Source organism: Tachyglossus aculeatus, chromosome X4, assembly GCF_015852505.1.
Source record: "Tachyglossus aculeatus isolate mTacAcu1 chromosome X4, mTacAcu1.pri, whole genome shotgun sequence".
Taxonomy (NCBI): domain Eukaryota; kingdom Metazoa; phylum Chordata; class Mammalia; order Monotremata; family Tachyglossidae; genus Tachyglossus; species Tachyglossus aculeatus.
The window spans coordinates 20,895,001-20,909,465 of NC_052098.1; the positions used below are offsets into that span (position 1 = coordinate 20,895,001).

General features: G+C 40.8%; 1 protein-coding gene across 42 annotated transcripts in view; it reads right to left on the reverse strand.

Annotated features, from left to right (window-relative positions):
* PTPRD (protein tyrosine phosphatase receptor type D) overlaps positions 1 to 14,465 on the reverse strand; it is a 1,852,740-nt gene that overhangs the window by 189,166 nt on the left and 1,649,109 nt on the right. For 21 of the 42 annotated variants that reach the window (XM_038769706.1, XM_038769707.1, XM_038769728.1 and 18 more), the window contains 3 exons: positions 2,501 to 2,689; positions 1,291 to 1,299; positions 555 to 572 (listed from right to left, as the gene is read on the reverse strand). In XM_038769706.1, coding sequence (XP_038625634.1) covers positions 555 to 572; positions 1,291 to 1,299; positions 2,501 to 2,689 — 216 coding nt within the window. The remainder of the gene's footprint in view (positions 1 to 554; positions 573 to 1,290; positions 1,300 to 2,500; positions 2,690 to 14,465) is intronic. The other 21 variants (XM_038769750.1, XM_038769737.1, XM_038769736.1 and 18 more) reach the window with 3 other exon arrangements.

Sequence of the window (14,465 nt, forward strand, 5' to 3'; positions counted from 1 at the left end):
GGGAGTCATTTTTGACTTGACGTTGCAAAGAAAAAAGAATTGAAGAACAAAAACAAAAACCCTTTTGAAAGATAAAGACAAAAAGAAGATATTCCGGGTTGTCTTCTGCATGTCTGCCACTGTTCTCCAGACCATCTTGGCTTTGGTCCAGAACAAGAACAGCTAAGGAAGAAAAAATGATCTTTTTTTTTTTCTCCAGTTGGACAAAAAAAAAAGAGAAAAAAAAAGAAAAAAGAAGAAGAAAAAGAAAAAAAGAGGGACAGATGGTACGCTGTGACTGGGCTATGGCCAAAAGACCTGGATATGCTTTCTTTGAAGCATATCACAAATTAAATTATCTTTTTTAAAAAATGAACAAAACAAAGGGGAAAGGAGGAAAGAAAAATCAAGGTCACAACATGAGAGTCACTGATCATAACCAAACAGGACGAAGGAAGAAATAAAGATGATGGACAGTTTGGTGGGGGGGTTTTCAACAGGACAAAGATGAGAGGGATGAGAGGACAGAAAGAATGAGTAAGATCATTCTGTGAACGTTAGTTCAGCACTCTTACCTCTTATTGGTGTACCACCTGGGTGGATAATATGAATGCAAATAAGATTAGAAAGAAGAAGCATTAGTACGAGAAGAAAGAGGCTAGGGCTTTGGAAGAAGAATCAAATTAGATTTACAGAATTAAATAAGGTCTTAAAAGAAACTTGAATTACTCTACTGGTAAAACAGGAATATATTAGATAGTAGTAGTAATAGGTTACAAAATCAAGTCGTATTGTACCACAGAGTGTGAAGGCCACAACTGGTGGCATCATCACGTTTCTCAGAATAACAACTGAGCTCTTTGGTGTTTGATTATATAGGGTTAGAAATATATAGTATGCCTCACATCCTTAAAAAGTACTTTACAATAATGTATTTAATACAATGTTTAGGAAACTATTGGATAGGCTATTTAAGTATATATAGTACTGTACATATGTATATATATACATATATATATACTGGATAGGATCTACTGGAGGCTATCTGGAAACAAATACTATTTTAGATGGGATTATGCCACTTACTGCTATGTCAGTGTGACACTAGTGTCATGTTTCTTCTAAACGGGTGTTTCTACAACAACAATGCTGCGGAGGTGTGTGGGTGTGCGCGCCACTACGGAGAGCTGGTGACTACTCTGTCTGTTAGTAAAATGCATGCCATGCATTTTAATAATAAGAAGAATAATAAGAATATTCTGAATATGGAAATTAGTGGGGGTGAAGTGCGCTTCAGAACTAAGCACTTACCAATAGATTCTGGAGATTTAATACGGAGAGAAGAGAGACAGCATAAAAATATTATTATATTCCTTATAATTTGGCACAAAGTTTTCAGAGTTAAAGCTTTATATACTAAATAATCTATGTCACATGTGAAAAATTAATTCTTAATTTACATTAACAGAAGGTTAATTTACACAGTTCTGCTGACAACAAGCAAGGAGGCAGTTTAACAAGACGGTTTAACATCACAGGACAGGTCAAAAGCCGAGAATTCTGGGAAGACAGGTGGTTAAACAACTCAACTTAGATTCTATAGCAATATCACTACCAATGCCAAGATAAAAGGTTATCACACCCCCAGGACTATTTGGGGGACCGGCTCTATTGACAAATTTAGATTTTTTTCACGGTTCTAAATCTGAAAAGAACAAAAGGATAAACTGGGGTTGAAGAAGGACTATCAGGGAAGGGGAATGGGCAACGGGCAAAGAGGAAAAGACATCAAAAGCTGGAGTCTACACCAAAAGCAGGCTTCTGTAGATCCAGACACTGTAAGATTTAGCAACCTTTTGTGTGGGCGCACACTACTGTGGCTAATGTGTTGGAAAATGCTGTTTCAGCAAAAGCCTCTTCTTTCATAGGTTACCGAGGACTTTCTTCTCTTTTTTTTTTTTTTTAATACATCTGGTTTCGCAAAGGGAAAACGTTCTGTGTTGCATGTATTAGTGAAAGGAAAGAAGATGTGTCCAGACTTGCTAATCTTTGGTGGGTTCGAATGTGGAAGAGACAGCACAAAACACACTTTTATTGAATCGTTTTTAGTGTCGAATATGAAAGATTTGGTTTGATGGATATAACCATTGGTACTCCTTGCAAGTTCTGAATGAAGTCCAATGTTGAAATAAATTTGTTTAAAAAAAAAAGGAAAGAAAGAAAGAGGAGAAAATGGATCTGTCAAATACTGCAGAAAAGCAGTAAAGAAAAAAATTATCAAAAATACAGTCACAGCAGTGAGCAATGTGGAGTAAACAGAAGCTGCAAAACACAGAGAGAGGAGAGACAGACTCTGGAACAGGCTATGACAACATCACAGACATGGACAACACATTAAATAACACAGAGAAGAGAAGAGGAAGAAAAATCATTACCTAAAAAGAAAAATAAAAAATAGTGAGAGAGAAAAAGAGAAGAAAATACAAATCTAAGCGTTAGTAGAAACAGTAACAAGACCTACCTGATCGTAACTGCTTGATGCGTCCGTTATTGTTACTTGTGTCAACGGGTAAGAAATCTTTGAACCAGGTTATTTCTGGGTCTGGGTTACCGCTGGCTGCACAAAGCATGGTGGCAGTGCGCGTGCGCTCTACCACTTTTAACTGGGGGCCCATGTCGATGGTGGGAAAGCCCCGCGGAATTTGATCCTCTGAAACACAGAAGGAGAACATGTATCACTAGACCAGGTGAGGATCCAAGAATGACGGGCCAAAAAGGGAGGTTTTCAGCATTCTGGCTTCATAACGAGTGTTGTGCTTCTCTTGAACATGTCTCTTTCAGCGAACCGAGATGAATAAAAGTTAAACACAGGCGGATTGGGAAGTATTCTGAATAAAAGAAAACCTGAGCAGACTGGGATAGCGACGCTATTTTTCTCTGTAGGATTTCCAAAACACGGTTGTAAATCTGCTAAGTGCCTATATAATAATAATAATAATGATAGCATCTATTAAACGCTTACTATGTGCAGTGCACTGTTCTAAGCGCCGGGGAGGCTACAAGGTGATCAGGTTGTCCCACGTGGGGCTCACAGTCTTAATCCCCATTTTGCAGATGAGGAAACTGAGGCCCAGAGAAGTGAAGTGACTTGCCCAAAGTCACACAGCTGGCAATTGGCGGAGCCTATATGAAATGATGTTCTACACTCTTCTCATTCATTCATACAATCGTATTTATTGAGCGCTCACTGTGTGGAGAGCACCGTACTAAGCGCTTGGGAAGTACAAGTTGGCAACATATAGAGACGATCTCTACCCAACAGCGGGCTCACAGTCTAGAAGGGGGAGACAGACAACAAAACATGTGGACAGGTGTCAAATCGTCAGAACAAAATACAAAGTACAAAGTTCTCCAGTACTAAAGTGGAGTAATATGTTACTGGTATTTTTTTTTAATCTAGATTTTTGTCCCATATACTATCTGGCATCACAGACTCTGCTCAGCAGATCTTTATCTAACAGCTTGGGACCATATCCAAATAAGTCCCCAATTCATATGCAATGTGAGTCAACCATCCAGCAACTTGGCTAGAAATGGAAAAGGCACACCACTGTCTAAGGAAACCAGGGGAGGAACATACGTAGGTGGGCAGGCTGTAATTTTCCAGATTCGAAATTGGTCCGGATACAGGCCTGACACCTGGGACTTCAAATTGATTACAAGTAATCAAACCTCTCTTGGAACAAGGGTCTTTAAAGAGTATGTGGTGAATGATTTTGCAGCCAGCTCAAAACACAGGTGCTACTAAGTGAATCCTTAGCATTATCTTGTGCTTTGTCAGATTTCCTATCAAGGCCTCCACCCAAATTCCAACTGGACACAGACCTATGGCACTTCTACAGTCAATGAAATTACAAAGCACGATGATATCATCTGCGAATTTTACAAATACCTTTGCTCACTTTATTAGTGAATTATTGAAAAGAATTTTGCACCACCGGTCAAGCTGACAATCTTTTCAAAGACAGATCTCACTGTCTGTAATGGAATGCAGGTATGCATAGGGAAGATTTATAGAGGCTGTCTCTAAATATGAGTTTGTGAAAAATGCTGTGTGTGTGTGCGCATGCACGCAAGCATGCACTCTAAGTCCACATGTAAGAGTTGTTTTGTTTTGTTGTCTGTCTCCCCCTTCTAGATGGTGAGCCTGTTGTTGGGTAGGGATTGTCTCTCTCTGTTGCCAAATTGTACTTTCCAAGCACTTAGTACAGTGCTCTGCACACAGTAAGTGCTCAAGAAATACGATTGAATGAATGAAAATGAATCACAAGTCTGAAGGACATGAATGTGAAACAAGTAGTTAATGGCAGTCATAACCAGTGTTTTTAAAGGCATTAACGATTTACAGAAATACACTGAAATCCGCAGTGGGACAGGGCAGACGCTTTCCACATAGTGCTTCGTCCTTACTTAAGGACATCCCTATCTGGGAGTCCTGCCAACACCTCAAACCTAACATGCCCTAAGCAGAACTCTCCATCACTGTAGACAACACCATTCTCCTGCCTTTATCAAAAGCCCCGGAACCTGGGTATCATCCTCTATTCATCTCTTTCATTCAATTCCCATCACTGTAGACGGCACTACCATCCTTCCCGTCTCACAAGCCCGCAACCTTGGTGTCAGACTCGACTCCGCTCTCTCGTTCACCCCACACACCCAATCTGTCACCAAAACCTGCCGGTCTCACCTCCACAACATCACCAAGATCTGCCCTTTCCTCTCCATCCAAACTGCTACCTTGCTGGTTCAATCTCTCAACCTATCCCGACTGGATTACCGCATCGGCCTCCTCTCTGATTTCACATCCTCCTGTCTCTCCCCACTTCAGTCTACACTTCACGCTGCTGCCCAGATTATCTATGTGAAGAAACGCTCTGGGCATGTCATTCCCCTCCTCGAAAATATCCAGTGGCTGCCTGTCAACCTACGAATCAGTCAAAAACTTCTCAATCTCGGCTTCAAGGCTGTCCATCACCTCACCCCCTCCTGCTTCACCTCCCTTCTCTCCTTCTCCAGCCCAGCCCGCACCCTCCGCTCCTCTGCCGCTAACCTCCTCACTGTGCCTTGTTCTCGCCTGTCCCACCGTCGACCCCCGGCCCACGTCCTCCCCCTGGCCTGGAATGCCCTCCCTTCGCACATCTGCCAAGCTAGGTCTCTTCCTCCCTTCAAAACCCTACTGAGAGCTCACTTTCTCCAGGAGGCCCTCCCAGACTGAGCCCCCTTTTTCCTCTCTTCCTCTGCATCGCCCCCACCCTACCTCCTTCCCCTCCCCACAGCACTTGTATATATTTGTACAGATTTATTACTCTATTTTCCTTGTACATATTTACTATTGTATTTATTTTGTTAATGATGTGCATATAGCTTTAATTCTATTTGTTCTGACGATTTTGACACCTGTCTACATGTTTCGTTTCGTTGTCCGTCTCCCCCTTCCAGACTGTGAACCCATTGTTGTGTAGGGACCGTCTCTATGTGTTGCCGACTTGTACTTCCCAAGCGCTTAGTACAGTGCTCTGCACACAGTAAGCGCTCAATAAATATGATTGAATGAATGAATTCACACATTCACCCAATCCTGTCAGTTCAACCTTAACAACATTGCTAAAATCCACCTTTTCCTCTCCAGCCAAACTGCTATCACGCTGATCCAAGCCCTTATCCTATTCTGCTTTGATGACTACGTAAGCCTCCTCGCTAACCTCCCTGACCTCTCCCGGCTCTAATCAATCATATTTATTGAGCTCTTGCTGTATGTTGAGCAGTGTCCTGAGCACTTGGAGAGTACAATACAAAAGACTTGGTAGACATGCTACCTGCCCACATGGAGCTTGGAGTCTAGAGGGGAAGACAGACAGTAAAATAAATTATGGATACGTGTGTAAGTGCAGTCCATATTTTGTTGCCCAGATAATTATTTGAATAAACCATTCAATGCAGGTTTCACCATTCCTCAGAAACCTACAATGGGCGCCTATCCATCGGCACATCCAACAGATACTCCTCTCTCCCTTCCTACCTGTAACTTCGCTGACTTCCTACTATAGCCCAGCCCACGTACATCACTCCTCTAACACCAGTCTACTCACTCTACCTCAATCTCATCTATCTTGTCGCTGATCCCTTGCCCCCATCCTCTCCAATATCTGAGGGCCATAGCTCTCCCTACCTTTAAAGCCCTCCTGAATCACATCACCTCCAAGAGGCCTTCCCTGACTGAATTCTCATTTTCTCCTATCACCCTTCTCTTCTGCATTACCTCGGCAGTTGGGTCTGCATTTAATATTCACCCCACAAAACACGTGTACATATCCTTTTATAAACAGAAAAAAGAATACAGATATTCCCCTTTCTGCAATGTATTTTAATGTCATCTGTCTCCTCCTCTAGGCCGTAAGCTCATTGTGGACAGAGAATGTGTCTACCAACTCTGTTTATATTGTACTCTCCCTAGTGCTTAGTGCAGTGCTCTCTATATAGTATGTACTCAATAAATACCACTGATTGATTAACTGACAGGTGAAAAGCATATAGAATGTGTTACTACAGATAATGGTGCATGACAACATATCAGTAGCTTCAGATTGGTTTGGGTAATCTCCTGGACAAAAGCTCCACACTTGCTTAACAGAAGGAAGAGCTAGAGGTTTTAGAAGGTAAATTCCAAACCATGTGGTTAGATGCTAAGAAGAGCAACTCCAAACAGCCTTGGGTGCCATTTATTTATTTTACTTGTACACATCTTTTCTATTTATTTTATTTTGTTAGTATGTTTGGTTTTGTTCTCTGTCTCCCCCTTTTAGACTGTGAGCCCACTGTTGGGTAGGGACTGTCTCTATATGTTGCCAATTTGTACTTCCCAAGCACTTAGTACAGTGCTCTGCACATAGTAAGCTCTCAATAAATACGATTGATGATGATGATGATGATGATGATTGTTGGAGGTAGAAGTCAATGTCAGAAGGACCACTGGTCTGGCTGAATTTGGCATTGCTTATGTTCTTATAAGGAGTAGCTGGGAATGGAGGTTGTAATAATTACAATAACCATTTGAATTTCATCGGGCTGTGCTTCACAGTTATAAATATTTGATTACTTTTTACATCTAAATAGCGGCGCTAATATCATTTGAAAAAGAACCGCAAAAAAGGGTCATTACCCTTTTTTTTCCCCATCGCTGCTATTGATACCTAATGCTTCAAAGGATAAAAATAATGTGCTTGTCATGACCCCATATCATCCACTCTTTATCTTCTTGGCTTAGACACTGTGCAATCATTTCAGGTCCCTTTTGGAAAATTCATACATCTTTTTTGTTTATTTGTCTGTTTTTGAAAAACTTACAAGAGGACACCATCCCGGAATCCCTGACTGGTTTCTGATTTCCTCATTGCCTAGTATCTCCCTGCTGCGTCCTTAATCAGTGCTAGCATAAATGTGTATAATTATTGCTACTGTAGTCACTATTTCTCCTCGGTGCTTGCATTTCCCCAGCAGAAAGCCAATATCCACCATCAATCAGTGAAAAGTGTCAAAGGCTCCAACTGTCAGGCTACTTGCAATAGGCTCTTACTAAGCAAATCCAGACTTAATAACAATTGAAAAATGAGAAGCCTTTATCTTAGGAATAACTGACAAGGTTTAACTTGTGCCATTCAGGGAAAGCACTATAATGTATGTGCATGACCTTTCCTTTCCTTCTTGGCTCATAAGAACACTCCAGAACCCCCTTTTTTTCATATACACAAGTGCACAACAAAGATAATCTATCTTGCATACTAATAGGATAGAGTATGTAAAGAGCTTTCCTTTCTTATTTTTAATAAGGGTAATTAAATTCCATCCATCCCCCTTATGCACAGAACCTCTTTGAATGCAATCTCCTCATTAAATTTTCATGAGAAACATCACAATGTAACAGATTCAAATAGCCAGAGCTGTTATACTTTGACAGTTGTGGCTTGTTTCCAATTTGGCTGTCAGGTATCTGGCAATAAAACCCAGTATTCAACATAAAATGGACTGGAGAAATAATGAAATTTCTAATTGGAATGCTTATCTCAGTGGGGGTAGTTTATAAGATGTTAATTGCTTTTTTCCCCTCCAAATTTATTAGTGGTTTCTACAAAACTGTCTTTGCCGTTTGACAGCATCATACTTGACAGATCATCAACAGGCTTTCTGGAGGACTGGGAATCAAATTCATAAACAGCTGTATGTGAGGCCCCGAAACTTTTTTGCAGAAGAAAAGCAGCTATCGAAAATTAGGAAATGATCAATACGTTAGTAGATTGAAACAACTAACATGAGGTGGAAAGAAAAACATTTTGTCCTATTCATTAATGTCCTCATTAAGCCTTAAGCTGCATATCTTACCCCTGTTCCATATTAATATTCAATCATGCTGAATTAGCTACTAATTCATCAACAATTTAAATCAGACTTGACCTTCACAAAGCCATTTGCTTCTGTCATTTGGAGAGGCCATTAAGGGCAGATTACTACGTACTTGTGCTTAGTGAATCGGATACGCAATACATATTTGGTTTGGAATGGCAGCTACCTGGATATATAGCACATTCCTTGAATCTGTTCGGTGCCTTAATGGTATAAGCTGATATCAGGCTTAAATTCTATTACAGGAGAGTGTGAGGGGAAAAAAAGCATGTCAGCATTTTCCAGAGTTAACTTCCCATTATTATAAAACTTCTGTTAAATTTTCAGCAACATAGGATTCCACAGAAACGAAAACAAAACAGAATAATCGACAACAACAACAAAACAGGGGAACTGTGAAGGCTGTTTATTATGTGAATTTACAGGGAAAATATCCTAACATTGTTTTACACTGTTGGGTGCTGTGGTTGTTTTACTTATCTATGGAAGATGATAGTTTTCATGTAATGTGTTCCATTGAATTGTCTCCTACTGTCCAACTATAAGAAATCTTATTAGTGTTTTACAACTACCACCACACCAAATCTTCAGCCACAATTTCTAGATCTGTTATATTCTGTTTGTCCGGGAACACTTGTCCAAACTGACAATGTATGTAGCCCAAAGCAGGAACAAACCAAACCTGGGGCTGAGGAAACAGCCTAAATGTCAAAGTTCAGATTGTAGGATGGGACAGTGAAGCAAAACCAAACCCATCTCTCTGCAAAATACTTTTGCGAATCAATCCAGTTTTCCCTGAGCCCCAAACTCTTTCAGATTATCTTTAAATGATTCTCTTTCTGAATTAGCCCACTCATCTGTGCTAAAATTACACCCATATTTTTTAGGATAGGCATATACGTATGCCTTTTTATCTCTGATGTTAACACTTCCAACCTTCATCTATCAACTAAAACTGCTTTGCATAGTATTCCCGACCTCGATTAATCAATCAATTAATGGTATTTATTGAGGGCTTACTGTATGCAGAGCACTGCGCTAAGCCCATGGGAAAGTGCAATGGGAAACAATGACAAGTGCAACTGGGAAACAATGACAAAACAATGAAAAAGGGTCATCAGGATAAATAGGAATGTTCTGCTTGCACCCAATATTTGTGCCAAATATGAGCTCATAATTACGAACAACATCTTTTGTTTCTGAAATAAAAGAAAAGTAGCATGAATGCGCCCAGGCCCAGATAACTGCATTTACTTATATAACTGTCTTGTATGAGCGTCTGGAGAATGTATGAAAGATCTTCCAACTCAAATCCTGTCCTCGCTCTATTTTTTCTATCACTATAGACAACACCATTCATTAATTCATTTTTATTGATCCCTTACTATGTGCAGAGCACTGTACTAAGCACTTGGAAGAATGAAATACAACAATAAACAGACACATTCCCTGCCCACAACAAGCTTACAGTGTAGAGATGACCACTAGCATCCCTGACTCACAAGCCAGTAACCTTGGTGTTATCATTGATTCATTCATTCATTGATTCATTCAGTCGTATTTATTGAGCGCTTACTGTGTAAAGAGCACTGTACTAAGCGCTTGGAAAGTACAATTCGTTATCCTCGACTCACCTCTCACATTCAAACCACACATTCAATCTGTCAAATCCTGTAGGTTCTATCTTCAAGTCATTGCTAAATTTCGCCCTTTCCTCTCCATCCAAACTACTACTATGCTGATACAAGTACTTATATCCTACCTTGACTGTTGTATCAGCTTCTTTGCTGACCTTCCAGTCTCCTGTCTCTCCCCTCTCCAGTCCATACTTCACTCTGCTATCCAGATCATTTTTCTAAAAGAAGACAGTCAGTCCCCATCTCGCCACTCCTCAAGAATCTCCAGTGGTTTCCCATCAACCACAGCATCAAACCGAAACTCCTTACCATCGGCTCTAAAACAATCAGCTCGATGATTTCCTACTACAACCCAGTCTGCGTAAATCACTCTCTTAACAGCAACTTACTCACCGAACCTCAGTCTCATGTATCTTGCTAGTGACCCCTTGTCCATGTCGTCCCTCTCCTGTCATGAATGACAAATCACCACTCGCTTCCCTTCAAAGCCTTATTACAGTCACACCTCCTTCAAGAGGCCTCCTCTACTAGGCCCTCATTTCTCCTACTCCCTCTCCCTTCTGTGTAGCCTATGCACTCAGATCTGTACATAATAATAATAATAATTACGGTATTTGTTAAGTGTTTACCATGTGCCAAGCACTACTCTAAGTGCTGGGGTAGATATAAGGTAGTCAGGTTCCCACATGGGGCTCACAGTTTTAATCTCCTTTTTCCAGATGAGGTAACCGAGGTCCAGAGAATTTAAATGACTTGCCCAAGGTCACACAGCTGACAAGTCGCGGAGCCAGGATTTGAACCCATGACCTTCTGACTCAACTACGCCATGCTCCTTCTCTTCACCCCACCCTCAGCCCCATAGCACTGATGTATACACCTGTAATTTATTGTAAATGTCAGCCTACACCTCTGGACTGTATGACCCCTTTGGGCAGGGAATGATTCTACTAACTCTACTGCATTGTGCTCTCCCAAGTGCTCTGTACATGGTAAGTGCTCAATAAATATAAATATGGATTGCTGCAGTCATTCAAGGTGATGAATGGTGCTTTTCATTTAATTAGCCCAAACTCATGCTTTTAATGAATAGTAATTCCTGCTAGAATACAACACTTTAGTATGTGATTTGGGTAGCATTCTTGGGAATTGACCACCATGCGATATTGGCTCTGTGCAGAAATGTCTTCAAGCTGTTGCATTGGTCTTCTATATCCAAAACACTATCGCAGTTAATTAGCACTGCATATTATTACTATCACGGTATTTGTTAAGTGCTCCCTATAAGCCAAGCATTGTTCAAAGCACTGGGGTAGTTACAAGTTAATCAGGTTAGACAGAGTACCGCATGGGGCTCATAGACTAAGCAGGAGGAAGAACGGACATTTCATTCCATTGTACCACTGAGAGAACTGAGACGCCGAAAAGTTAAGTGATTTGTCCAAGGTTACACAGAAAGGAATTGGCAGAGCGAGGATTAGAACGCAGGTCCTCTTACTTCCAGGCCCAAGCTCTTTCCACTAGGCTATGTTGTTGCATAGGGTATTAATTGTAAATGTTTGTTTATTTTTGTGCCATTGGCGGTTAGGTTTCCTTGCACCAGTGCATTGTGTTAAGTGGGCACTCAATAAATACTAATACCACTAGGGCTGTTGTGATATTTTCTCAGAGCTCACTGAATTTGGCTTCCTTCTCCAAAAGCTAAACTTTGAGCCTTCTTTATCCAGATGCTGTTTTTCAGTAAATTGATTACAGTCATTCATGCTACAATGTGATAGTTGCATTCTTGAAACTCCCACGTTAAAAAAAGTGTTGTGTCAACTATTGTCTCAGTGGTAAACAAGGGGTTGGGAGGCTAGGCTTCCAGGAGCTAACAAGCCAGAAATCGGATGCTTTGGGTATTTTTAGCCCTAACTGGAAACTCAGCACTTGTCAGAGATCTGGATGAGCAAGGTTAGGGTCCAGCTCAAAAAAAAAAAAAATCTACTTACCAGCATATCAGTTGGGCTAATACAAGGCAATACCACCAAGATTGGTTTGATGGGAGTGACTCAAAAATTGGGAGTTCCAAGCGGAGGGAAAGTAAGATGTTGGATTAGGGAGAGGAGAGAGCAAGGCACAGTGAGAAGGTTAGCTTGAGAGTAGTAAAGAGAGCAAGCTGGGAAGTAGTGGGTGAAAAGAACAAATATATAGAGAGCCTGAAAGCCCACGTGGTCAGGGGTTTCTACTTGATAACCTTTGGAAGTTCTTGAAGAGTGGACAGAAGTATAAGGAATAACATTTTATGAAGTTGATCTTGAGTTAAAGGTGGAGAAGAGACTGAAGTGGGGAAAGGTCGAAGCCAGGGATACCAGTGAGGAAGCTGATGCAGAAATCTGGTTAGGAGATGACAAGACCCTGTACCAGGGTGGTGGCTGTTTGGATGTAGAAGGAGATGGATCTGTGAAATACTGTGATGGAAAAATCAGCAGAATTTATAAACAGATTTATAAAAGATAGCAAAAATGATACTGATTCGTATTAATGTCTGTCTCCCCTTCTAGAGTGTAAGCACATTGTGGGCAGGGAACATGTCTACCGCCTCTGTCATATTGTACTCTACCAACCGCTTAGTACAGTGTTCTGCACACAGTAAGTGCTCAGTAAATATGGTTGGCTCACGGACTAATGATTGAATGAAAAATCAAAGATGACAACAAAGTTGAAGATTTTGGGGACAGGAAAGATGGTGGTAATGTCAATTATGACAATGTAGGAATTCTTTGAATGCATCAACATTTCGATAATTTTCCTTTCCAGTCTCCCACCACTGAGAATGAGACTTTATGACACATAACGAATCTATCAAAATGTCAAGGTTTAGCTTTCATAGAAACTTCGGAGGAAGTTACCACCACAGTCAAAACTTCCTGGATCTAATGGTCTTCCTACAGAAATTTATAGTGGCAATTTAAGAGCGATACTTTTGTTTCACAGATTTATCAAATATTAACTACATTGTAAATTCTAACCATCCATCTTTCAGCATCAAACAGATGAGATTTCTTGATGCAGTAACATTTCCTTTCTTTTCATTAAGCACTCATTTCAGTCATTGTGAAGACAATTTTCCCCTCTGCCAACGTACAGTTGCATTTCTTTCTCACTGAACTCTAGTAATTGAATATGCTATTTTGGATTTTTTTCTTTCTTGAGAAATGATTAGCAACACTTATTGTTTCAGCACAAAGGGTCCTCAAAGGTTTTCTCTAAGGTAAAATTAAAAAAAAAATCCTAAATTGTGGGTAGGATTATATTCACATGTTGAACCTATTAGAACTAAAGAGGAAACTTCAGCAGAATTTAAAGAACCACAGAATTGTACTGCCGTTATCCAACTTTTACAAAGATTTGAATGCTTCATAGCCAATTAATGAGAATTTGGGGGTGAAGTAGTAAGATGTCAAATAGAGAAAATTCTTTCCACTACATGCACAGCTGTACTTTCAGTTTCAAGATGACGTTACAGAAGGTGGGATTTTTATCAGTGTGGGTGATTATGTCGGACCCGACCAAGATGTGGCCAACAGCCCCTTCCACAATATGTGCTTGTACAGACTGACAGCATTTTCATTTCTTCCTCTAGTTTTTTTCCATACCAACCCTGTCTTCCCCTTGACGTTCCCATCTCTGGAGACGGCATCACTATCTTTCCTTCTCACTTCCTTTCTCACAAGCCCGTAACCTTGGCATTATCCTTTACTCCTCTCTCTCACTCAACCAACATATTCAATCCATCACTAAGTCCCTCAGTCAGTTCAACCTTCACAATATCACTAAAATCTGCCCTTTCCTCTCCATCCAAAATACCTTGTTAATCCAAACATTTACCCAATCCCACCTTGATTACTGTATCTGCTGCGTCCTTGCTGACCTCCCAGCCTCCTGTCTCTCCCCATTCCAGTCCATTTTTCACTCTGCTACATGGATCCTTTTTCTAAAAAAACGTTCAAGCCATGTTTCCCCACTCCTCAAGAAACACCAGGGGTTGTCCATCCACCTCTGCATCAAACAAAAACTCCTCACCCTTGGCTTTAAAGCATTCAATCACCTTGCTCCCTCCTATCTCACCTCACTACTCTCCTACTACAACCTAGCCCACATACTTTGCTGCTCTAATGCTAACCTTCTCACTACACCTTGAGCTCGTCTATTTTGCTGCCAACCTCTTGCCCCCATCTGGCCTCTGACCTGGAATGCCCTCCTTCCTCATATCCGACAGACAATTACTCTCCCACTCTTCAAAGCTTTATTAAATGCATGTCTCTTCCAAGAGGCATTCCCCGACTAAGCCCTCCTTTCCTTTTCTCCCACTCCCTTCTGTGTCACCCTGACTTTCTCCCTTTATTTATC